Source organism: Nelumbo nucifera, chromosome 4 (assembly GCF_055504915.1).
Source record: "Nelumbo nucifera cultivar China Antique chromosome 4, China Antique-T2T, whole genome shotgun sequence".
In the NCBI taxonomy this organism is placed as follows: Eukaryota; Viridiplantae; Streptophyta; class Magnoliopsida; order Proteales; family Nelumbonaceae; genus Nelumbo; species Nelumbo nucifera.
Genome location: NC_142652.1, coordinates 35,704,939 through 35,729,887, shown reverse-complemented (window position 1 = coordinate 35,729,887; position 24,949 = coordinate 35,704,939). Strand labels below are relative to the sequence as shown.

The window sequence follows — 24,949 nt, the reverse complement described above, 5'->3', positions numbered from 1 at the left end:
CCTTTAGCAGCAGTATGTAGTAGAACGGAGAGTGGGTCACTCGAAAAACACTCCATTATATGACTCCGGATCTCTTGCCCACAAGAACTCTGTCCAAGCCTACCTACAATACACTACCTCCCGTGAATTGGAAACATCTCCCCTACATAACACTATGCAGAGATAGGTAAGTTTTGTACCCACACAGCTACACCACACCATGTTAAAAAAAAAATCCAGCCACGCACATATACACATAGGGCTAGCTAATTGTTTGAGCATCCAAAAAAGACCTAGCAAAAGGTTAACCCAATCACCCAATCCGATCTAACCCAAAAAAAAAAATAAGGTTAAGGTCCAATATTAACTATCTGAATTTGAGAATAACTTCACTCGATCCAACTTGAATAAAAAATGAGTTGGGTCATGGGTTGACCTGTTGATTCTGTTATCAGGTCTAATTGGAATTATTTATGTATTTTTAAAAGTTTGTACTAATCTTTATTTTATGAATTTTTGTTTTATATTTGAGATTTTAAGATTAATTCCTTTGATTTTGTTATATATATATATATATATATATATATATATATATATATATATATATATATATATATCAGTTATTTTAAGATTGACTTGAATTGCCCACGGATCAATCCTAACCTAAACAATTTAAGGTTAGGGTGTAGCATATTCTGATCCAACCCAATTGGCGGGTATAATTCCCATGGATTTTGACTTACTACCGCATTAGGTGATGCCACCTCTTGACCATTAAACTCCTTAGCTACTGCTTTAATGCATGGATTTCGAAAATCAAATCCGATCTTTATTCTCTTGCCATTATTTACCCGCCCACATTCCAACAAGATCTTTATCTTAGAATCTTCCTGCCTATCAACAAACTCTTTACACACACAAAAACAGCTATGCTCGGACTTGGTTCCACTTAAAATTTTTATTATCAAAAGAAAAAAAAAAATTGCTTCCACTTACTAGAAGCCTTTTTTTAGGGTAAAATACAAAAATCATAATTTTTTTCCAAAATTCCTGTTTTACCCTTTTATAAAATGGGTACTGAAATCAGATGCCCTCGGGTACTGAAATCAAATACCCGCTACTATAGAAGACTTTCTAGTTGAAAGTCGCTCTTGCTAGGGCTGTTCATAAGAAGATCCAATCCGACCAAATCGACCAACTCGGATTGACCCAATCCGAGTCGGCCAGGTTTTCTTCAGCACCGGTCGGTTTCGGGTTATAAAAAATCATAAACCGATGATTCGATTCGTTTTCGGTTTTCATGTGTGAAAACTAAAACCGATTTGAACCGAACCGACTTAGTAGTTAGCTCCTAGTTAGTAGTTACACTATAAATCTCTCATATCTATAGTGTAAGTGGACACCAGTTGGCAAATAGTACTCTCAAACTCTACTCCTTTCACAACTGGATCCATGGATGGGCAACAAAACATTAAGGAAATACTGGTTTCCTTTGAGAATATAGAACCAGAAATGAATACTTGAACAACAACTAAGTCACCACTAAGTAGAGCAAAAACTAACCCAAACTGACTCAAATTGATCAGGTCGATTTTACTTAACACAGGGTTGGTTTTGGTTTCAATTTCAGGTAACCCGACTAGGTCGGATTGGTTGGAAAAATATCAGTAAACCAACTCAACCCGACCCGTGAACAGTCCTAACTCTTGCTTCTCCATTGGCATCTCTCCGCAACTCTGGCCAAGACTTTGAGAGCGAGAGCTCAACAACATTTTCCCTACGATAGTTCTCTTCATCCTCATCTTTAGTGCTATCCTTTGGCGTGACTTTTTGGAGACTTTCTTGTCACCACCACCAACAACAGAGGAGCTTTTGGAAGGACTTTTGCAGAGATTAGCCGTAGAATGAACCCAAGTGAAGTTCTTTGATTTGTAACTATTATATCAAAGTGATGTGAATGCTTCAACTTTTATATGGTTAGTGATGAAGGGAAATTTGGCTCGACCTCGCAATCACCCGACACGTGGCAAAAGCAAGCAACTCGGGGCAGCAGAGCGCCCAAAACGAGCACCGAAAGTAACGAAGTCCAAGCTCACTACTGAGCCCGAACTCCACCAGACCGGATTCTCTACTAGGAGCCCGAGCTCCCTACCAAGAATCCGAGCTCCTACTGGGAGTCCGAGCTCCCTACCGAGAACCCGAGCTCCCTACTAGGAGTCCGAGCTCCCTATTAAGAACTCGAGCTCCCTACTGAGAACCCGAGCTCCCTACAAGGAGCCCGAACTATCTCGGGTTCTAAGCCACAGCCGGGACCCGAGCTGGCCCATGGCAGCTCGGAACACTCCCCAAACCGAACTCAAGACATCTCGCTCGCCACTCCAGCACTTCGCTTCCGAAACACCAGACTGACCAAACATACCTGACACCGAGGACGTCCGTATCCAAGGGCGGCGCACATGACTGATTTGGGATCTGACGCCTAACAGCCGCACTTCAAACGGCCTCCTGCTACCGCCACCTGCCACCGTCGTTACCAGCCGCAGAGACGGCTCCGACAAAAGGAGCAGTGGCGGTTCTGTCCGGCTAGAGGGGATGGCATCCGAACTGGCAGGAGCTCAGAGATAATCATGCCCGATCTGACAGAAGCCTGGAAGTGAGTGCGCGAGGTGGTTATAAAAGGATCCCTACCCCCCAAGAACAAGGTATGCTAACTTTTGCGCTATCTGGCTTATCTTGCCTTTGAAAGATTCTAACTTGAGCTTCGGAGCCCTTACGCCGGGTTCTCCCCGGAGCTTCTTCACCCCCTCCGTTTCAGGTCCCCTGCCACTCAGTTCAGAGGCAAGATCGTTGACAGCTAAGACCGGCCGGATTGTGCATCATCAATTGGCGTCGTCTGTGGGAACGCTTCAAAAACTCAACACTCATGGCCTCTTCCAGCAACGCCGGACGCGGCACAGAGACAAACACCACCGGGGAACAGCCTCAAGTTCCCGTGGTGTGCGTTGGGCAGTTCACCATCCCCCTCTCGGTGGACGGAATTCCCAATCTGAATACACCACAAGCAGTGGCGCCTGTAAACCTTCCTGCCACAAACATCCCCTTTCCTCTCCCCAACGAGACTACCTTCGTTGAACCAACCGCCGTTCCCCTGGCAGCTAGCCAAAACCAATTGGACGACCTGATGCAGTGCATGCAACAGTTCCAGCAACACCAGCTTCACCAGCACCAAGTGTTGCACAACCTCTCCCAGTATCACTATCAACAGCAGTTCCTCCAACTACCACCGAACCAACCACTACTTCCACCTCGCCACCCTGCTCCGATGCCGGTCAAGGCCTCTCCGCAGGATGGGCACCCCCACCAAGGAAAGGCCTCCAGGCCCCAGAACCCCCCAAACAGCCAGGCCTCATCCCCAGGCCGGAGAGAGAGAAAAGTCATCCCCGCCTCGCAGCTCGCAGGCGGGTCGGAAACCTCGCCTGCGAGATCGGCACCTCGGGGCTCCAAACCGGAGTTCCCACTCATGGAAAACCAATTCGGCGCACTGGCAGCAGCGGACTACCAGCATTCCGGGCCCATCGAGCTCGGCAACACGAAGGCCAGCAGCGCTAGCACAAGGCCCACTCAACAGCGAAGGCGCCGGCGAAGTCGACGAACCACCACCCGTGTTCAATTAGAGCTCAGAGGCAAAGGCGAGACGAGCTCAGACGAGGTAGGAGTTGCCCCAATTCTCTCAGTTCCTTCCCCCCTCGCGTCAGAACTCCTGGCAGTCCCCTTGCCCAGAGATTTCAAGCTCCCACCTCTAGACAAGTATGATGGGTCCTTCGACCCCAGCGACCATGTTGACGCTTTCCAGTCCCAAATGCACATCGCCAGAGCCAGCGAATCATGCATGTGCGTGGCTTTCACCACCACCCTCAGGGGGGTAGCCCGCACTTGGTACAGGAACCTGGCCCCCGGGTCGATAAAGTGCTGGGCTCAGTTCGTGCAGGTCTTCACTGCACACTTTGTCACTAGCAAACGGTGCCCCAGAGCAGAAGAAAGCATCTTCGGAGTAGTCCAAAGGGAAGGAGAACCCATACGGGGCTACATCAAACGATTCAATGAAGCATGCTTACAGATACCGCGGTTAGACCCCGCGGTGCAGCTCGCGGCAGCAAAAAGAGGGGTGACGCACAAAGAGTTCAAATGGCACATGGTAGCTAACCAGCCCACGACCGTGGCCGAATTCCTCAAGCTCGCGGACAAGTTCCTGAGGACGGAGGAAGAAATCAACCAACGAACCGAGGGCGGAAACGAGAAAAGAAAAAGGGATGGCGAGCCCTCTAACTCAGTCGACCGAAAAAACCCGGCCCGGGACCCAAAACCGAACCAGTCGTTCCAAGCTCCCCTACCAGTTCGGACGGATTACACGCCACTGAACACAAGGCGGACCGAGATCTTAATGACGATCAAGGACGCCCCGTACGTGAAATGGCCACCTCGCCTAAAGGGAAATTCGAACGAAAGAAACAAGAATTTGTATTGTAGTTTCCATAGGGACCATGGTCACAGTACCGAGCAGTGCAATAATCTCCGAGACGAAATAGAGGGGCTCATCCGTCGCGGATACTTGAGAAACTTTGTACAACACAACAATAATAACAATAAAGCAGATCGGCCGGGCAAGCACGAAAAGGACGCCTCCGAATCTAGTAGTAGGCCTGCCGAACCGTTGTAGCGACAGCCTCCGGTAGAGAGGCCAATTCGGGGAACCATCCATGTAATTGTGGGAGGTTCGGTGGTAGCAGGGTGTACCTCGGCAACAGCCCGAACTTCAGTTCGCGAAGCGGTCCTCAAAGAGCAGAACCCTTCGAAAAGGCCAAAGACCGAAGAACCAATCCTCTTCACAGAAGACGGCGCACGAGGAGTTCGCTACCCCCACGATGACGCGCTTGTCATTAAACTAAGGATCAGCGACTTCGAGGTCAGATGCGTACTCGTAGATTCGCGCTACCCCCACTGCCGAGGAGCGAACTGAAGCCCGCAAACACTCCCCTGGTGGGCTTCAGCGGAGAGGAAGTCAGGCCCCTCGGAAAAATAACGGTACCTGTGGAAGTCGGCACGTGGCCTTGTGCGGTCAGACTCAACCACGACTTCCTGGTGGTCGCGACCCCCTCCCCATACAATGCCATAATAGGGTGGCCAATCACGCATATCCTACGAGCGGTGGTCTCCACCTACTATTTGGCCATGAAGTTCCCTACGGACTTCGGTGTGGGGGTAGCGCGGGGCGACCAGCTCGAGTCTCGCAAGTGCTACGTTGCCACCCTAAAGGGAAAGACCAAGGCAGCAGGCGACCTCGATCTGGAGCGGCCCACGGAACAAGGCGAAGAATGAGCCTTGCCCACAGAGGAAACAGTCGCGATTCCAACCTCGCCTACGGACCCAGCTCGCACACTCCAAATCGGTGCTTCCGTTAAAGAACCCCTACGGACCGAACTGGTAAGTTTTTTACTTCGAAATTTAGATATTTTTGCATGGTCCGCGCCCGATATGCCCGGTATTGACCCTGGCCTTATAACTCACAAACTTAACACTGACCCTTTAGTCAGACCCGTTAGACAGAAGAAACGGAACTTAGCCCCAGAACACTGGAAGGCGGTCGACGAGGAAGTCGAGAAGCTCCTCACGGCAGACTTCATAAGGGAAGTCCATTACCCGAGCTGGGTGGCCAACCCTGTCCTGGTGAAAAAGGCGAATGGCAAGTGGCGCATGTGCGTCGACTACACAGACCTGAACCGAGCTTGCCCGAAAGACTGCTTCCCCCTCCCCAGGATTGACCGCTTAGTGGATGCGATCTTGGGACATGAATTGCTAAGCTTCCTAGATGCCTACTCAGGCTACAACCAAATCCGGATGGACTAGTCCGACGAGGAAAAAACCAGCTTCATAACCGAGTTCGGTCTGTACTGTTACAAGGTCATGCCCTTCGGATTAAAAAATGCCGGGGCGACCTTCCAAAGACTTGTAAATAGGCTGTTTCGGCCCCTGATTGGCACGAAGATAGAGTGTTATGTAGACGACATGGTCGTCAAGACACGGTTTTCACAAGAACTAATAAAAGACTTGGATTCTGTCTTCCAAATCCTGCGTCAGTTTAGCATGAAATCGAACCCCAACAAATGTGTCTTTGGCATCACCTCGGGCAAATTCCTAGGCTACGTTGTCAATCAGCGCGGTATCGAGGCCAACCCGGACAAGATAAAAGCCATCCTTGATATGAGACCGCCTCGGAAAGTAAAAGAAGTTCAGAGGCTAAACGGCCGCATAGCCGCTTCATGTCCAAGTCGGCAGATCGCTACCTACCCTTCTTCAAAGCAATCAAAGGCAAAGGGTTCGAGTGGACCCAAGACTGCTAGCTCACGTTTGACGTGCTAAAAGGTTACCTCGCCAATGTGCCAACCTTAGCTTGGCCCAAGGAAGGCGAAGTCTTAGAACTGTACATCTCGGCTAGCGACGAGGTGGTCAGTTCGGTACTAGTAAAGGAAGCAGACCGGGTCCAACGGCCCATATATTATGTTAGTAAAATCTTGCAGGGAGCAGAGACAAGGTACCCGCTGATAGAAAAGCTAGCGTATGCACTGGTGATAGCAGCACGGAAACTCCGCCCGTACTTCCAGGCTCACACCGTCATTGTCCTGACCGACCAACCTCTGAGACAAGTTTTACTCAAACCCGAGGTTTCCAGCCGACGGACGAAGTGGGCCATCGAACTCAGCGAGTACGATCTCCAGTACAAGCCAAGAACCGCCATTAAGGCCCAAGCCTTGGCAGATTTTATCGTAGAATGCACGTTTAGCCTCGAAGCCCCTGAGCCGATTGAGCCCGAGATCCCCAGTTTGGGCGAACTCGGAGCTCCCAAGCCAAACGAGTCTGAACCCCGTGAAGTAGCAACCAGTGTAGCATCCCTCCTGGTTAGACCAAGCACGAACTAGGATGAGGTGCCCTGGATCCTTCACGTAGATGGCTCCTCGAACCAGCAAGGCAGCGGGGCTGGAATAGTGCTACACGGCCCGAGCGGAACAAAGCTGGAATATGCACTACGCCTTGAGTTCGCGGCATCCAACAACGAGGCGGAGTACGAGGCACTGATAGCCGGGCTAAACCTAGCGCACAAGGTTGGAGCAAAGCACATAGTTATCTGCAGTGATTCCCAGCTCGTGGTCAACCAAGTTACAGGCGAATACGAAGCGTGCGAGCTCACAATGATTGCATACTTGGCAAAGGTAAAGGAGGCTCTGCTCAACTTCCAGTCACACTTCATCAAGCAAATCCCGAGGTCAGAGAACGCTGAGGCCGACGCCCTGTCCCGACTAGCTAGCACGAGCCACAACGCCAGGAGAATCGTGTACGTAGAGGACTTACCTCAGCCCAGCATTCTCGGTGGGGCAGAAGGGGTCGCTCCCGTCACTGAAGTAGAGCCGAGCTGGATCGACCCACTCGCGAGCTTCCTGCTAGACGGAACCCTCCCCGCGGACCACAACACAGCCAAGAGGGTGCAGCGCCAAGCAGCCAAATACGTCATGATAGACGAACGGTTGTACCGACGATCCTACACGCTCCCCTACCTGCGATGCTTGCGCCCAACCGAAGCCGGGTTGGTACTCCGCGACACTCATGAAGGCTTGTGCGGCGGACACCTGGGGGGCAGAGCCCTCACCCAAAAAGCACTTTGACAAGGATACTACTGGCCAACGATGAAGACAGAGGCAATCGAGCTCGTCAGAAAATGCGACAAGTGTCAGAAGCATGCAAATATCCACCATCAACCCGCTGCCGACCTCAAATACCTCACCAGTCCATGGCCCTTCGCCCAATGGGGCATCGACCTCCTGGGGCCATTCCCACCAGCGACAGGCGGGAGAAAATTCCTAGTGGTGGCAGTAGATTACTTCACAAAGTGGATAGAAGTTGAACCCCTGGCAACAGTTACAGCCCGAAACATACAGAACTTCTTTTGGAAGAACATTGTATGTCGCTTCGGGCTACCTTGGGTACTGATCTCCGACAACGACAAACAGTTCGAGGATATCAAGTTCCAAGAATGGTGCCAAAGTATGGGAATTAGTCAGAACTTCACGTCGATCGCACACCCGCAGGCAAATGGCCAAACAGAAGTAATGAACAGAGCCATCCTCCGCGGACTGAAAGCACGATTAGACCGAGCCAAAGGTTTGTGGGCAGACGAACTACCAAGTGTTCTATGGGCTCACCGAACCACGGAAAAAACCGCCACAGGAGAGACCCCCTTTAACCTCACCTACGGCACCGAGGCGGTGATCCCGACGGAAATCGAAGTACCTACGCTGCGACTAGAAGCATACAACAAACAGACAAACGAGGGCGAGTTACGCACCAACCTCGACCTATTGGACGAAGTGAGAGACCTCGCGCACATCCGAACTGCGGCCTACCAGCAAAAGGTAGCTCGGTATTATAACGCGCGAGTAAAGAAGAGGAACTTCCGCGTCGGCGACCTGGTTCTCCGTAAGGTCATGGTGCCCGAATCCGACATAGGGAAACTTGGGCCAAACTGGGAAGGACCCTATAGAGTAAAGAAAACACTCGGTGGGGGGGCATACGAGCTCGAAACCCTAGAAGGAAAACAAGTACCTCGAGCATGGAACGTCATCAACTTAAGAAGATACTACCTATAAACCACCAAGGCAAGTATCCCGAAGCCAAGGTAAAAAACGAATTAAAGGACCGAAATGATCAGTTCGGCAAAAAACGCAGCTCGAGGACAGGACAACCAGCACTTAAACAAAAAATCCATTTCATTTCAGATAAAGGTGTACATTCAAAAAAAAAAGCCACCATCTTTTACAAGTCAGGGGCTACTTCATCGTTATCAGAAGCCACTTCGACAACACCCGAAGGACCTGCCTCCCCCTTGGAGTCCGGTTCGGCATCCGCAGGATTAGCCATCTCTTGAGTAATGCGTGAAGTGGATATGGCGCTGGTATCAAGCTCGGGGTACGTATTCCGGATCATCCACCGGCTTAGCTTGAAACCCCTCCTGTAGGAGTCCACCATCAGATCATCGAAATCCAGCGAAGCGATATAATCACTGACAACTTTTTTCTTCGCGTCTTCGATGCCTTGAGAGAAGATCTGAGTCCTCTCCCTGATATCCTCTCGAAGATACTCGACCTAATGCTACCTAATGCTGCAGGTCCAGCTTCAATTCCGCCATATGCTTCACCACCACTCCCATGGCCTCAGCATCTCTCTGAGACTTCGCCTGCCTAGACCGCACGAGGCGAGCAGCCTCCTCAGCAGCTCGAGCAGCCTCCTCGGCATCTCGCGCCTGCCTCGAGCACCTCTCCACCTGGTTCGCCAAGGCGTGAATAGAAGAGTTCACCTTCCAAAGGGAAACAAGGGATCAAAGGAACGAATAGAAGAATAAAGGCCGAAGAACTCTAAAGAAGGGAGCACTTACCACCATGGCATGGGTAACGGCACGGCAGGCCACTTGGTGCAGAGGGAGCTCGGTCCACGCCACGACTTCCTCGGGAAACATGGCCTCCTTACTCCGTTGAAGATCGTGAATAGGCGACAACACACTCCTGAAGTCCCCCGGGGCCTCCGAGCCCGACGGCCCAACTCGCGTATGGGCAGACTCGGAGTAAGCGGGAGCCCCTGTGTGAGTAGTTTCGGCATAAGGAGCCCCCGCCGGCTCCTGCATAGGAGGAACCATCTCGGGCTCCATAGGTTGATCCTTTGCCAGGTAGTCCGGTACCTCGGGTTCCGCAGCCTAGGGTGGCTCGGCGCGAGCTCGCTTAGCCACCCGTTTTCTCCTCTTCATGCCCTGGAACAAGTGCCCACCTCGGGTCCCTCGAGAGTCCATCGTACCTGCGAAAAGGAGTTCGGCATCAGTAAAACAGGTAAAAGAAGAGCAAGACAGGATCGCTAGGGGAAGAACCTACCCGAACTCAGGCCAGCAGCAATAAGCTTGGCCTCCGCCAGATACCGTTGACACTCCAGCCCAAGCCGCACCCATTGCCGGAGGCCCTTCGCCGTCTCTTTATCGAGTGTGACGCCGGAGTCGGGAGCGGCCATCCCCCAGCCGGTCTGAAACGGCCACCCCAGCGCACTTTGCACCTCGAAATAGTCCCGCTTCCACGTCGGGACCTTATTAGGGAGTCCGTGTAAGAGCTTGAAACCTGGGCGAGGAGACAGGTAGTATGCTCGCCTACGCCCAGGGAGGGGACCCGCTTGCTTTTTTAGCATTAAAATAGAGGAAAAAATCTCCAAATCCAAAGGAAAGTTCTCGTCATAGAATAAGGAGATCGTCCCCACTAAATTCCTAACGGAGTTCGGGTGAAGCTGGCCGACCGTCACACTGAAGTGGTTTAGAACCTCGACGAGAAGAGGATGGAAAGGCAATCGCAGCCCCGCAGCGAGCTGCTCCCGGAAAATCACGATCTCATCAGGACCGTGTTCCCAAGGGAAGCTACCCGTAGGGATGAAGTAGGCGTGCTCCCCGGGCAAGTTGTAGTAGTTTATGAGGGATTGAAATCCCTCAGGCGTCATAGTTGAAGGGCCGAACTGATCTAAAGCCCAGCCACAACGGGAGGTGGACGCCGACCTACCCGAGGCACCTCGGCCTGTTGGTTCAACTTCTTCCTCAGGACCTACATCGGGCTCACTTGAACTACCGGGGGACGCAAATTGGTTCGTAGAACCTACATCAGACCCGCTTGAACTGTCTGGACCCTCCGAACTAGACATCAGGGAATGGAACGGGATTCCAAGAGCACTCACCCGAAAAGAAGACTGAAGTAGACCACGAAAGCTCGAACAAGCAAGGAACCTGGGACGCGAGCTGAAGAGCCTGGACGCGAGTTGACACTTAGGCGCGAGCTCAAGAGGCACAGTAGCAAGAACTGGGCCCCCCCCGCTATTTATATCCACAGCGGCCGGAAAGCGACGGCCCAGATCGAAGCCAATCCAACGGCCCACAGCAGCGCTAACCGCACGTCTTCCGAAGCTGACCAGCGCACGTCTTTCCGAAACTGATGAGGCGTCGCGCACGTCCTGTCAGAGATGACGAGGTGTCAGTACGCATCTTCTCGAAACTGACAGGGTATCAGCGCACATCTCCTCGCAATAAAAGCATCTGCAGCACGACTCCCGAACGGCTACCATCACATCTCCCAAACGCGCGCCTTTTTTGAAAATCAAATTAAAGCGAGCGCCCTCAGTACGGACCAAAATCCTCCTGCTACCTTACGAACTCCCCGCGCTAAGACAGGACCCTTGTCGCAGGGAGTGGGGGGCAATTGATGAAGGGAAATTTGACCCGACCTCGCAATCACCCGACACATGGCAAAAGCAAGCAACTTGGTGCAGCAGAACGCCCAAAACGAGCACTGAAAGTAACGATGTCCAAGCTCACTACTGAGCCCGAACTCCACCAGACCGGATTCTCTACTAGGAGCCCGAGCTCCCTACCAAGAACCCGAGCTCCCTACTGGGAGTCCGAGCTCCCTACCAAGAACCCGAGCTCCCTACTGGGAGTCTGAGCTCCCTATTAAGAACCCGAGCTCCCTACTGAGAACCCGAGCTCCCTGCAAGGAGCCCAAACTATCTCGGGTTCTAAGCCACAGCTGTGACCCGAGCTGGCCCATGGCAACTCGGAACACTCCCCAAACCGAACTCAAGACATCTCGCTCGCCACTCCAGCACTGCGCTTCTGAAACACCAGACTGACCAAACATACCTAACACCGAGGACGTCCGTATCCAAGGGCGGCGCACCTGACTGATTTGGGATCTGACGCCTGACAGCCACACTTCAAATGGCCTCCTGCTACCGCCACCTGCCACCGTCGTTACCAGCCGCAGAGACGGCTCCAACAAAAGGAGCAGTGGCGGTTATGTCTGGCCAGAGGGGATGACATCCGAACTGGTAGGAGCTCAGAGATAATCATGCCCGATCTGACAGAAGCCTGGAAGTGAGTGCGCGAGGTGGTTATAAAAGGCTCCCTACCCCCCAAGAACAAGGTATGCTAACTTTTGCGCTATCTGGCTTATCTTGCATTTGAAAGATTCTAACTTGAGCTTCGGAGCCCTTACGCCGGGTTCTCTCTGGAGCTTCTTCACCCCCTCCGTTTCAGGTCCCCTACCACTCAGTCAGAGGCAAGATCGTTGACAGCTAAGACCGGCCGGTTGTGCATCATCAGTTAGAATCACTTATTTGGTATGTTTGATTATGTTAGGACAACTTCCAGATGGCTATGTGGATTTTTGTGTTATGTCCTAGTCTGTATTTTCTTTTTTGTTTTTTTTTTTCTCTTCTTTTCTTTTTATGGTAGAAATCCATTACTTATTTCTGGTTGAGGAAGAATTGCTCATCTGGTCCCGTCAAGATGATTGATAATGATGATTCTGTAAAAAACAAAAGACAATAACTAGTGCAATTGAATGCTTAAATTAATATCAATTAAAGAAGAGGAAAAAGAATGAAATTCACTTGGCATATCTGCTATGACCTCTGGTTTCCTCATCGAGGATAAATGGTAAGTAAATGGGTCTCATTGGATGGAATCCAAAATCCTTCAATCTGCGGATGGCCTCAAGCTACTGCATGCCAACACATTCTTGGTCGAGGTGGGCATTGAAAGGGAGGTGGTTCCATTTCCGAAGCTCAATGGAAGCAATGCTAGTGTGTGAGTTCAAGAGAATTGAAAGCAAGGTCCAGATATTCTAGGGCTAAGGCTTTAGCTTGAGAAAGGATGAAATTTGTAGCCGTGGAGGAATTAGGATTTGAATAAGCTGTGATGATTTGTAAGTTTTTCTGGAATCTATTGATCACCCACCTCCATTTGGTTGTCTACAGCTGAAACAAAGATTAAGGACTTTTCTGATAGGAAGAACACAACACACATCCTCTGTATTCAGTATAAAAAAAAATTAACGGAAAACAACGATTAAGGACTTTTTTGATGGGAAGAATAGAGCTCACATCCTCTATATTCGGTATAGAAAAATTGTTTGTACTTTGACTAGAGGAAGTTTTAGGGGAGAAAGAGTGTATGGTGGCTGAATGCTACTCTCTCTTCGTGGCTCGATGGAGTTTCATGATAGGAGATTAAAAAAAAAGAAGAGGATGACAAATGGGTTATTTCAAGTTAAAATGCAAAGGGTAGAATAGGTATTTTGTAAAACATAATGCATCGGTTGAATGCTTTTCATCTAGGTAAGTGACGGGAGGTATGTGTAGAGTTTTTGAAAAGTTTAAGGGAGGTTTTTGTTAAAGTAAAACCTGAGGGAAACTCAAAACTCAACCAAACTCAAATTGAGTTTCAAGCTTCCAAACTTTTGAGTCGAATATCTGACAAAAAAACAAACACTTTTGAGTCGAGTCAAGCCTGAATGCTTAGCTGGATTCGGCTCTATTACACCCCTAACTGACTCAACGGGTCTGGTTCGGTTTTGGCCTTACTTACCCAAACCTAGAGTGGAATTGTTGAACTTGATCCAGCCCATTTATACTCGGGTTTAGCATGATTCCACCTCAAGTCTTCAACCTGATCAAGACAGACCCGATCCTAATCCGATAGTGTCGATTCTTCCTTGCAGGTTTACCATTTAACCCGACCCACTGACATCCCTCGACGCCTCTTTTATGTTGGTATCACGTGCAGTGCACATACCTACTTGCTAACGGTGTCCGTTAAATTTTATCTAACGACACCGTTAACTGCCCGCCCAAATTCAAACAAGAACAGAAGAACTTCAGATAGAAGATTGATTTTGACAGACAAGCGGTGGGAAAAGGAGCGCGACAGAGAACGAGCTTGAGCCATGACTGGCGAGGAGAAGCTACTGATGCAGAAGATTGCTATTGTCTTGGACGAAAGCCGTGCCTCCTACGCCATACACAACAGAAAGCTGAAGGAACTTTTGGCAATTCGTTCTTCTTCCCCTCTCCATTTCTTTTCGGCATTCTCCAAAACCCTAACGCCCCTCTTTGACTTCCAGAAGAGAATAGCTTCTGCCGAAAGGGTTGTCCGATTTATCGCTATCTTCTCTGCTCACCGCGACGGAAAACATTCCGCTGATTGTGATGCCTTCTTGGAGGAATTTTTGCGGTTTCTTCTGGTCGCTGCTATTGCCTCCAATAAGACCGCTAGGTTCAGATCTTGCCAAATAATTTCTGAGGTGATGTTTACTTTTATATAATCTGAAAAGTTTTATCTTTTTGGTGTCTTAACACTTCAGTGATTGCCATCAATTTTCATATTTTCCAATTCAGGTCTCTTTAATTTTATTGATTGGTAAACCCGAATTGTACTTTACTTGGGTTTTTGGTTCAGATGCTGAAATTTGATTTTTTTTTCTTGGTTCTGTAATTATAGATTGTAATGCGGTTGCCAGACGATGCAGAAGTAAGCAATGAACTATGGGATGATGTAATAGATTGCATGAAATTACGAGTAGGAGATAAGGTCCCAGCTATTCGTACATTTGCAGTTCGAGCTCTTGCACGTTTTGCAAATGATTCAGAGAACAGTGACGTTGTTGATGTGTTTCTTCAGGCCTTATCTGTTGAACAAAACCCGGTAAGATTTCAATAGAATTTGTGGGAATTAACTGCATGATGCCTTATAACAATTCTTCACTAGGCTCAGTTTTTGTTTTTGTTTTTTTTTTTTTTTTTTTTTTCTGAATGATGCCAAATAGGGGACAATTCAGGATCCATTTTCATAAGACTTTGGCAAAAGTTTTAATGCTTGCTGTCAACCTGACACAACCCTCCTTTGTCAGGGTTGGGGAGTGTTATATAAGCTTGCATGGTGGAGTTGGATGAGTAGGAAAACCACAAAGAATAGGATCAGAAATGAACTTATTTAAAGGAACCTAGGAAAAGCTCAAATAGGTGACAGTGATGAAAAATAGACCAAAACGGTTTGGACATGCTTAAAGAAGACCATCTACACATACGGCACAGTAAGAAGTGATCTGAAGTTGAAAAAACTATTTTTTTTCTTTTTCAGAAAGGGAGATCAAGTTGGACATTGAAGTAGGGGGAAATGATTTAAGGGCCTATTGTTTAACAATGGATGTTGCACTGGATAGAATGGAATGGTAAAACAGGATTCATGTAGCTAAGCTCAAATAGTTAGGCAAGGCAAAATAGAGGAAAACTCCTACTTTTGTCCATAGAATGAAAATCCAACATACTTGCCCAACTGAATAACTTATGATTTAGAGCAGTGCACTGAACTGGTTAACCTCTTGGATGGAGTGAAATTCCAAAAGAAATTACTAAGTTCTCTCTACAAAAACTCCAATTTAATTATCCTTGAATGCTATGTTCTGATCTATGTTTTCTAATTCCTTAAAAAACATCTAAGCTATTTGATAAGCCAGTTGGACTTAAATAATCTTTTTTCTTCCTGTTGTTTTAGTTACAAATATAAAGGTAACTTAAAAGTTGCCATTTTCCTAAAGGTATAATAATGAATAGCCAGAAATTTTTAGATAAGAATATGGTTTCCCACCAAAAGCTTGATAAGTATTTTTTGTTTAGGAATGTCTTCAAAAGTTCCATTCCTACCTTGATGCTGCATTCTTCTTGTTCTTAGTAAAAATCACTTCTACTTGGAGATCAACAGTAAAGTGTTTGCAGGAGGTTCGCAAAACAATAGTACTATCTTTGCCTCCTTCCAGTGCAACATCAGCAGCAATAATTGAGTGCACACGCGATGTAAGTGAGTTGGTTCGTAGAGCAGCATACTGTGTTCTGGCTAATAAATTTCCCCTCCAGAGCCTCAGGTAATTCCTATTTTCATACCATAATCTGCATTCATTTTAAAAGATGAGTCTCATAAGGCCTTATCTTTAGTTATATGCCATAGTTTGTTGATTATGTGACATGCTAATATTGATTATTGACAGTATTATTCTTCTAAGTTGTAGTAAGAATTTACTTCACTTGATTAAAGGAAAGAAAAACATGATTTGGTGCAGCATTTTTGAATCATAAACTTTATGATGAAATTGTTTTAAGCAAATATATGCCTCTCTATAAGACATATAACATGGTTTATTGGCTTTTGTCTCTTCTTTTCTCAATGTCAGCATCAAACTTAGGACAATTATTCTTCAAAGGGGTCTTGCAGACAGGTCTGAGTCTGTAAAGAAAGAATGTCTAAAATTGATGAAAGATGAGTGGCTTGTTAGACGTTGTAATGGAGACCCCATATCCCTTCTCAAGTTTCTCGATGTAGAAACTTATGAATCTGTTGGGGAGGCTGTAATTGGGACTCTCTTAAAAGCTGGGATGGTGGATCTGCAGGATGGACAGAGTATCCGACAGTTTTTAGTATCAACCTGTGATACAAATGAAGGTTTGTGAAGTCATTCTATGGCTTTGTATTTTTTTCTTGTCATCCAATTTTTTGGGTAGAATGGAAAGGAACCCATACTGTTACTTATCAAAAAATAAAAGGAAGATTTGTGAAACTTGTATCTTTTATTGCTTTTCTACTTGAAGCCTTGAACATATTTTAGATACTTATCACTGATGAGTGGCTGTGGAATATAGATGGGCCCAACACTCATGGATGCAATCATATGAACATGCATTTATAGCATGTAATGCAAGTATAGATAATTAATACTTTCATATGTTTGTCACTTTGTTCATCGGAGATTGGATTTTGGTAGTAGTTCTTGAAGCCTAATGTTTAGTATCTAGTATAATCATATTTATCTGTTCCTTTGGTTCTTTTTGAACTTGAGATAATGGGATTTTAATCATTTTATTAAAAAAGGCCATACAGTGTTGGTCCCGCCATCCCAGCTATCTGGGATCTTGGGAGGAGTAGATGTGATACGGTCCTAACTTTTTGGCATTTTTTTTTTTTTGCACAAAGTGGCTGCTCTCGGACTAGATCCTGCATTCTCATACTTGCCAGTCCAAGATTTTATCATTACACCAAGTAATGGCCCCTGGTATCATATATTATGTGGTTTATGAAACTCAGAGACTAGAAACTCAGAGAATAAATAAAATGTTTGAGGAATGTCAAGCTTTATGAGATTTCCTTTTGCTGTCCAATTATCTAATGTGATCTCTTAGAAAAGGGCAGGATATAAGATGGTTTGGGAAATATCTAATGATGAAACCTTGGTGGAATGTTTACTGAACAGAAAAACTATTTTATTTACCAAACATGTTCAAAATATACCATCTTTTATAACCTTTTTTTAGTCCAATAAACTAAAAGTATGGATGGCTGTTATTAATTGGATTGAACTCCAATACAACGTTTTAGTATAGGGTTGGTATCAACTTTGATATTGATTTTGTGGTAAATGTAGTGGGTTATGTAATGGATGGTTTGGATTGGCCACAATATCTTTCCACATTGCAAAATTAAATGGTGTTCTGAAGGGAAGGTCTCTACTTGACCTATTAGGACATCTTTTGCCATTTATGTTATATAAGTGGGGTAATTGTTGGAAAAGGAAAGAAATTGAAAGTAGAAGCATAAATCAACACAAGCAATACTGAACAGTTAAATACTTTGACTTCACAATTATCAAGTATTTTGACTTCACAACTTTTTTTTTTTAAATTTTCTATCACTTTGAGGTTCTTTAATCAGCATACTTAGAAGAGTACCCTCAATTGTCATGTTGGTATCGGAATTTATGTAGCATAGTTTCAACTCAGACCCCGTTTAACAGCTTACTGACAATTTCCACAAGGATTAACAGTTTGTATTTCTTGTGTATACCATTTATTCTTACCATTCATTTTATTTATTTAGTTTGGCTTGCCCATGCCAGGACAATGTATTCCCAACATTCAACTAATGGAAGCAGAGGTTGCTATTTATTGGAGAATTTTATGTAAGCACTTACAGACTGAGGCACAGGTAAGAAACTTCAGTTTTAGTTTAATATGTTCTGTCTATGAGTGGTATGTTTAGGGAAGTAAATCTACACTCCAAAAAATCTTCCTCCAATGCAGTTTATTGTCCATGAGTTTGACATAATATTATAACCCAAAATCCTAAGTTTCCTTGCACAAGTATTCAATTTCTAACTTTCCTTTTCTCTAAACAGCTGCCTACAGTTATTTGCTTTTGACCTATATGATGTAACTGCTCCCTAGTCTTATCAACCTTTCAAGGTTCTGATAATGGTGTTTCAACTTAAAATTTTCAGCTCTTCTCTGCAATCCTATTATTAAAATTTGTTATACAAAATGATTCTATATTTGTGCTTAGGATGGGACTGCTTTCCATTAAGTTTCCAGAGCTGTACTTAGATCTTCAGGTCTTTTTGAAGTCATTTAAAAAATGATGATCTCTTGCAGATTGGCACTCTTGAAATCAAATATGTTCTTATTATTAATAATACAGTATGTTTTCCTTGTATTTATCATCTAAATCATTAGGTGGATTACTTCACAGGCAAAAGGCTCTGATGCTGCTTCAACAATGGGGACCGAGGCTGTAATATATGCAGCAGAAGCCTCGGATAACAATGAACTTCTAGAGAGAATCCTGCCCTCAACAGTTTCTGATTATGTTGAATTGGTGAAGGCTCATCTTGCTGCAGGTAGGATAAATTCATAATAGTCAATATATACAAAGTACTTGTGAATCTGAGCATACATGCTGATCCCAAGTAATTATTTCAGGACCAAATTATCATTTTGTATCTCGGCAGCTGCTAATGCTTGGTGTTATGCTCGATTTCTCTGATGCTACAAACAGGAAAGTTGCTAGTTCATTTGTGCAGGAATTATTGCATAGACCTATTGAACATGAAGTTGATGATGATGGGAACAAGGTTATCATAGGAGATGGCATTAATCTAGGCGGAGACAGGGAGTGGGCATTTGCAGTTTCAGAGTTGGCGAGGAAAGTACATGCTTCTGTTGGAGAATTTGAAGAAGTGGTTCTTGGGGTTGTTGAGGAGCTTGCTCGGCCTTGCAGGGAGAGAACTGCAGACTTTATGCAATGGATGCATTGCCTTGCTATTACCAGTCTTCTCTTGGAAAATATAAAATCTTTTCACTGGGTGCAAGGAAAGGCCATTGAACCTGCAGAATTACTGCACTCGGTACTGCTTCCTGGGGTATGAACTTTAACAAATTTCCTTTGTGTATTGATGTTCTTGTTGTTCAGTCTAATTCTTTATATTTATCTAGATCACTAGTTCTTTTTCTTTTTTTTTTCAAATCATGTTTCAAGCTTAAATTCTTCTGGAAGTGGAATTCTCAGTGTCTTTATTGAATGCAGGCAAAGCATGTTCACCCAGATGTACAAAGATCTGCTACAAGATGTCTTGGTCTCTTTGGGTTATTGGAGAGGAAACCAAGTGAGGAGCTAGTAAAGCAGTTACAGCATTCTTTTGTAAATGGTCCTAGTCCTGTTAGTGTCATGGCTAGCAAGGCACTGGTTGATATTGGAATGTGGCATGGTCCTCAAGAAGTTGACAGAACAACAGGACAACATCTCTCACAATCTCAGGATGATAAAAGAAATTTTACTCTTCTTAACTTGTGTGACTTAAATGGGGATTTAAATGTTCAACTCTTAGATCTCTTATATGCTGGACTTGACCAGGGTGATTGGGTTGAATATGTAGAAACTGATGATCATGAATCAGTACAAGCTATCTTAGGGGAGGGGTTTGCTAAGATTCTTCTTTTAAGTGAGAGCTATCTGAGCATTACTTCTCCTTTGCATACTTCAATCCTCATAAAGCTAATCAACCTGTACTTCAACAATGAAACAAAAGAAATGCACAGGTGATCATTTTTCCTGCTTGCTGTTTTCCTCCCTGCATGTGTTATTGATTAAGTTGTATTGACAGTTATTTACTCTTCCTCATTTCTGGTTACCAGATTGAAGCAATGCTTATCTGTGTTTTTTGAGCATTATCCATCACTCTCAACTGATCACAAGGCAAGTAACTTATATATATTATATTATATTTTATATATATATATATATATTCTAGTTAATTTGCTCTTTTGGCAGAATATTTATATTATATGGATTTCCTTCTTGTGAATGACTCAAATTTGTCTTCTCCATATGTGTAGAAATGCATTTCCAAAGCGTTTATTCCAGTCATGCGTTCAATGTGGCCGGGTATTTATGGGAATGTGGGTGGGTCTTCTGTACTTGTGTCTAATATGCGGAAACGTGCAATCCAAGCATCACGTTTCATGCTGCAGATGATGCAAGCTGCTGTGTATCCAAAAGAAAATGAAATGGAGGGTGACAATGACAGAAGGAAGTCACCAGAAACTCCTGATAATCCTGAGCAGCTGCCATTTGACTTTGATAGTGGGGAGGAAGGGCTTGCCATTCGCATAGCTGCAGAGGTTATATTTCTCAATTTAAACCCTGACATTTTACTAACACATGAGCCTGGCATTATGCTTCTCTCTGTAATCGTCTCTTCCTATTCTCAAACAAGGATTAGGCTTTTAGTTTACATTTATTTGTACACTATCAAACACTGATTATTCCACTTGTTATACAAATCTAGGGCATGGAAAAGGCTATTACCCAATGTTGTTGTATATACAAATCTAGCACTTGTAATTTTCTTTTCATGGAAAGAACTCTAACTTTTCTTGCATGTTGTGGTTTATCTTATACATAGTGCTCTGACTAATTCTATTTGGGCTGTTATAATTAGGTGGTGAACTTCCCTACAAAGAAAACATCTGCTGGAAAATCTTATATGTCAGCATTATGTAGGATTGTCATCTTGCTCCATTTTCGGTCATCTGAGCAAGAGGCGATTAAATGTATGAGGGGATTTTTGAATCCAATGGCAGAATTTGTGCTTACAGACAAGGAGCTTGTGAAGGAGTTGACACGAATGGCAGATAAACTTAGAGTCCTGGACAAACATCCAGATCAGAGCTTATCAGAAGATGAAGTTAATCTTATTTTTGGTACACCTTTGCCACTTGTCCCCATATTAGAAATCTAGATAGATGGTTCTATTATGTAACTAAATATAGTTTTAATCACTAGCAATGTTTTAAGACCCGGACCGGACAGGACGGTCGAGTCATTAGACCCAGGAATTGGAGACCATTCCGGTGTTTTAGATCCCTGGGTTTCAGATTTCTGAAAAACCGGTAGAACCGGTCAAAACTCGGCAGAACCATTAAAAACTGGCTGGGTTTTGATGATACAACCGGTTTTAATGACCCACCTGGGTTGGTAAATACTTAGAAACTTAAAATGTAAGTCTCATGGTTCAAACTCACAACCTATCAATTAGCCAAGTTACTTTATTACCATTAATCCATAAAATGTAAATGGTGAGATCTGGATCCCGCCAATGCACTAAGACATGTTATGTTTTACAAAAAAGTGTTAAATATATCGAATATGTCAGGCATGGTCAAACCATTTGACCATGACCCAGAAAGCATTCCGGGTTTGTGTCTGGTCCAAGTCTTAACACATCGATCACTGGTACGGATTAGTTGCAGTTAAAATGAGAGAAGGCTTTGACCATTATTTTTTTTCTTCTCTTTTCAATTGTGATCTGTTTCTACACTATGATGTCAGGAAGGTTAGAACTGGACAGCAATATTAGTATGGATGTTTCAACTACAATGCCACCAACACCAGCACCACGATCAGTCAGATCCATCCGGCTTAGGAGACAAGCAAGGCAGGAGTCTTCTTCAGACGAGGGAGAAACTTCACCTACTTCTGTTGTTCCTCCCACTCCTTCCATGTTAAGCACCCGCTCTCAAAGGGCAAGCAAGACTGCAGCACTTGATAAGATTACTGCTAAAAGAAATGTCAGGATTGAGGAGACTGATGATGAAAATGATGCAGTGTCAGATGTGACATCTGAAGAGGACTCCAGTGACTCTGAAGATTATGCTTAGCAGTGAAATGAAAACTTTCCATCACCCAGGAGTTTGATTGGTTGTTAGCAGGATGAAGATTGGTTTCAGTTGTAAATTGTAAAGATGGCATCAAAGAAACAGGGTTTCTAAGAAATGTCAATTGTGCTTATTTTTTGGGTTGTGCTTGTGAGTGTGACTTGATATAGCAAATGAAAGGAAGGAAACCCAAACCAAGATCTTTTAATTATACCACCAATGTCATATGTTCTGTATTCTGATTTCTGCCCCAGATCATGTAGGAATGATCTGCATGGTGACCATGTCTGTAGCAAGAATTGTCTGTAACAATTTATCCAAAATTGTCTGTGGATCCAAGTATTTGAGTAATATCCATCCTTTTTAGTATTTCTGTTTTTGTTTTTATTACTGTGTTGTGTTTGATTATTTATAGCAACGTGATTTGGACCGTAAGCTAATGCTTCAGTGGTTTGTATTGTACTACTGTCAGTATGATTCTATATTTCGGCGCCTTCCATCATCATATTTATCAGAGACAGGCAGAATATCAAATGGAGACGGTAAAATAAACAGTCTGAGTAATCTCAAGTCTTACATCTAAGAATCCTCTGGGGATATCAAATGAAATATCTCCTCTTTGCACTATAACTACTTTTTCTGTGATTGCACGAATACTTCACCAACATAATGCAGAATGAATGGCTGTTGCTTCAGGCTCAACTGAGTTGGCTATCATATGCCGCATCCAAAAGGAAACCTATAATCATAGACATTATGAATGATCTTATCCGCAACTGGTGATACAGTTGTCAAAGATTGTTATCTTTGAGATAGGCAAAAATTTTCCTCCAACTTTTGGTTGCTGTTTTCAGCTGCATCTTTAAGGTTCCACTATGTTGCCGAAAGACATGATACCAGAAACTTATTACCAATCAACTGGCATAATAAAAGTGGTAATCAATCAGGTGGTTTATTTTATCAAAACTCATGGGTTTTTTTGATTGATCAAAGCTTTTCCGGTATCGTTTCTTTCGGGCATCATAGATTTTTCCTTAATTTTATTATATTTCGTTCCAATTTCCTAGCATGCATTTTTCCCAGCATGGTGGGTATTTGGTTGTAGAAATCCATTTATCTCCCAAAGATTTTGGGAATCACCCTAAATCACGAAAATCAGCCGGATTCCTCTAGTCTTAACAAATCGGAACGCGTTCCGATAACAAAAAACCCCATAATCAGTGGTTGGGATTTTAATCTTGAGTTATCGCTATCTTATGGAGATTGTTGGCGATCTCCTAACTAGGATCATGATCAAATAGGAACATCCTTTAATGGAAGACGGAGAAATAAATATTTTTTCCCATACCATGTCGGATGAGTTTTGACCAATCAAAACCCACCCATGAATTTTGATAAATAACACCTAATTGGCTACCATATCATATCATAGTTGAACCCTACATGAAAACCAATGACAATTAACTTTACTGGTTAAACTTCCTCTGTCACTCCAGACTCCTTTGAATAGAACAATTAATTTAGATGACAGTCAAAAACAAATATTGCTCTATTAATCCAAGCAAGTGGAGGACTGGGGATCAGACAGCGGATTGCATACCATATAATAATAAAGGAACCAATTTCCTTCCCTGAAGAAGGAGGGAAGGTGTACCACCGACAAGCAAAAACAAAAAGCAGTTAGACGTTACTCTAATAGAGAAATCTCAAACTCAAATACCCCATTAGAATCCACATTGATGGGAGATTGTCATAGGCAGAATGGAATTGTAAGACCAAAAAAAAAAGCTGTGGCTACAAAGAGTGCTTTCCTGTACTCAGATTTTGCTTTCAAAGAAAAGCAAGAACTTTGCCTTCTCATTTTGCTTCAAAATCAAATTCTGAGATCGAGATATCAAATGTACTCGGTTCTCTCTGCCTCCTCAAAGTTAAAAGGATTTGTTCCCAAAGCTTCTACAAACGCTCCCTATTTTACCAAAACAGATAAATCCTATCTGTGGAGTTTTTGAATTGCATAGAGAGAGAGAGAGAGAGAGAGAGAGAGAGAGAGAGACGGCAAGCTCTAGTTTGCCATTATTTTACATACTTATTTATATACAAGGTTAAACCAGATGTTCCCATTACTAACCCACAGAATTTAAGAAACCGGAAGAACAGGATTCAGAGATATCCTCTGGTTCCTCTGTGCAAAACTGGCAAGGATGAATAAAAAGCCCGCTAACTCAATCCATCAATTCAAACTGAGAAAGCATGGAAGTTACACACAGAGACCTAAAAAGAAAAGAAAAAAGAAGATTTTCCTCGTCATCATCTGCTGCACCAGTCGGCAGTCATGGGAAGCTGCTCTTACCTCTAATAAAGGTTTTACAAGTGAAAGTAAAACCAAAAGACAAATAGAAAAACTAGACCCCCTATGCTCCCTACTGCTAGACAGACGCCTGGAGCATCCATCTCCAATCAAACTCTACGAGTCTCCAACAGAGATGGCTCGGCCTACTCGTCCCAGCGGCGAGCGAGAGAGCTGCCGGGTGATCTCCCGAAGAACTGGTCTGATCTCTAGCTTCTGCGGATATGGGTCTTTGATATTCTCATATTCTTGCTTGATCTTTCTAACTTGACTGTGAACTGGGGTACCCATTTGATCATTGTTGCTACTCTTCCTCTGCTCCATCTCTTCTTCCCACCCAAATCCCAATACGAAAGAAAGAACCACGCTTTCTTCTTTAGCGAGGATTCCTCTTCACCTCTCTCTCTCTCTCTCTCTCTCTCTCTCTCTCTCTATGTATATATATCTACTAGTATTTATATATATGGAGGAAAGAGAAACATGGTTTCATCATGAGTTCCATACGAGAAGGGAAGGTGGTGGGAAATCCTCTCTTTTGGATGAATACGAGACGACTCCTTTGAAGTTGAACTCATATAACAATTACCTAAATGCCATTTTATTCCCCAAAACTTACTGACATATGCGCGTGGTATTAATCCGATTCCATTGTTCTTGAATCTTGACCTCATCATTCAACCCTGA

The 24,949-nt window shown here is 44.5% G+C and overlaps 2 protein-coding genes across 2 annotated transcripts; one reads left to right on the top strand and one right to left on the bottom strand.

Annotated features, from left to right (window-relative positions):
- Positions 1-13,756: 13,756 nt before the first annotated feature.
- EMB2656 (ARM repeat superfamily protein) lies at positions 13,757-22,287 on the top strand. The gene is made up of 12 exons (XM_010273041.3): positions 13,757-14,186; positions 14,384-14,587; positions 15,658-15,803; positions 16,110-16,378; positions 17,826-17,914; positions 18,455-18,602; positions 18,685-19,124; positions 19,289-19,800; positions 19,897-19,957; positions 20,098-20,382; positions 20,703-20,964; positions 21,593-22,287. The coding sequence occupies exons 1-12, from the start codon at positions 13,830-13,832 to the stop codon at positions 21,919-21,921; spliced, it is 3,102 nt and encodes a 1,033-aa protein (XP_010271343.1). The 5' UTR covers positions 13,757-13,829; the 3' UTR covers positions 21,922-22,287.
- Positions 22,288-24,222: 1,935 nt separating this feature from the next.
- LOC104607400 (uncharacterized) lies at positions 24,223-24,702 on the bottom strand. Its single transcript, XM_010273040.3, has one exon. It carries the CDS (start codon positions 24,587-24,589, stop codon positions 24,383-24,385), a length of 207 nt encoding a protein of 68 aa, XP_010271342.1. The 5' UTR covers positions 24,590-24,702; the 3' UTR covers positions 24,223-24,382.
- Positions 24,703-24,949: the final 247 nt, after the last annotated feature.

Excerpts from the sequence above, each read along its gene's own strand:
- EMB2656 (XM_010273041.3), top strand. The coding sequence starts at position 13,830 with ATGACTGGCGAGGAGAAGCTACTGATGCAGAAGATTGCTATTGTCTTG. Across the intron at positions 14,588-15,657 it reads TATCTGTTGAACAAAACCCG|GAGGTTCGCAAAACAATAGT; the intron begins GTAAGATTTCAA and ends AAGTGTTTGCAG. Across the intron at positions 16,379-17,825 it reads AACCTGTGATACAAATGAAG|GACAATGTATTCCCAACATT; the intron begins GTTTGTGAAGTC and ends TGCCCATGCCAG.
- LOC104607400 (XM_010273040.3), bottom strand. The coding sequence starts at position 24,589 with ATGGAGCAGAGGAAGAGTAGCAACAATGATCAAATGGGTACCCCAGTT.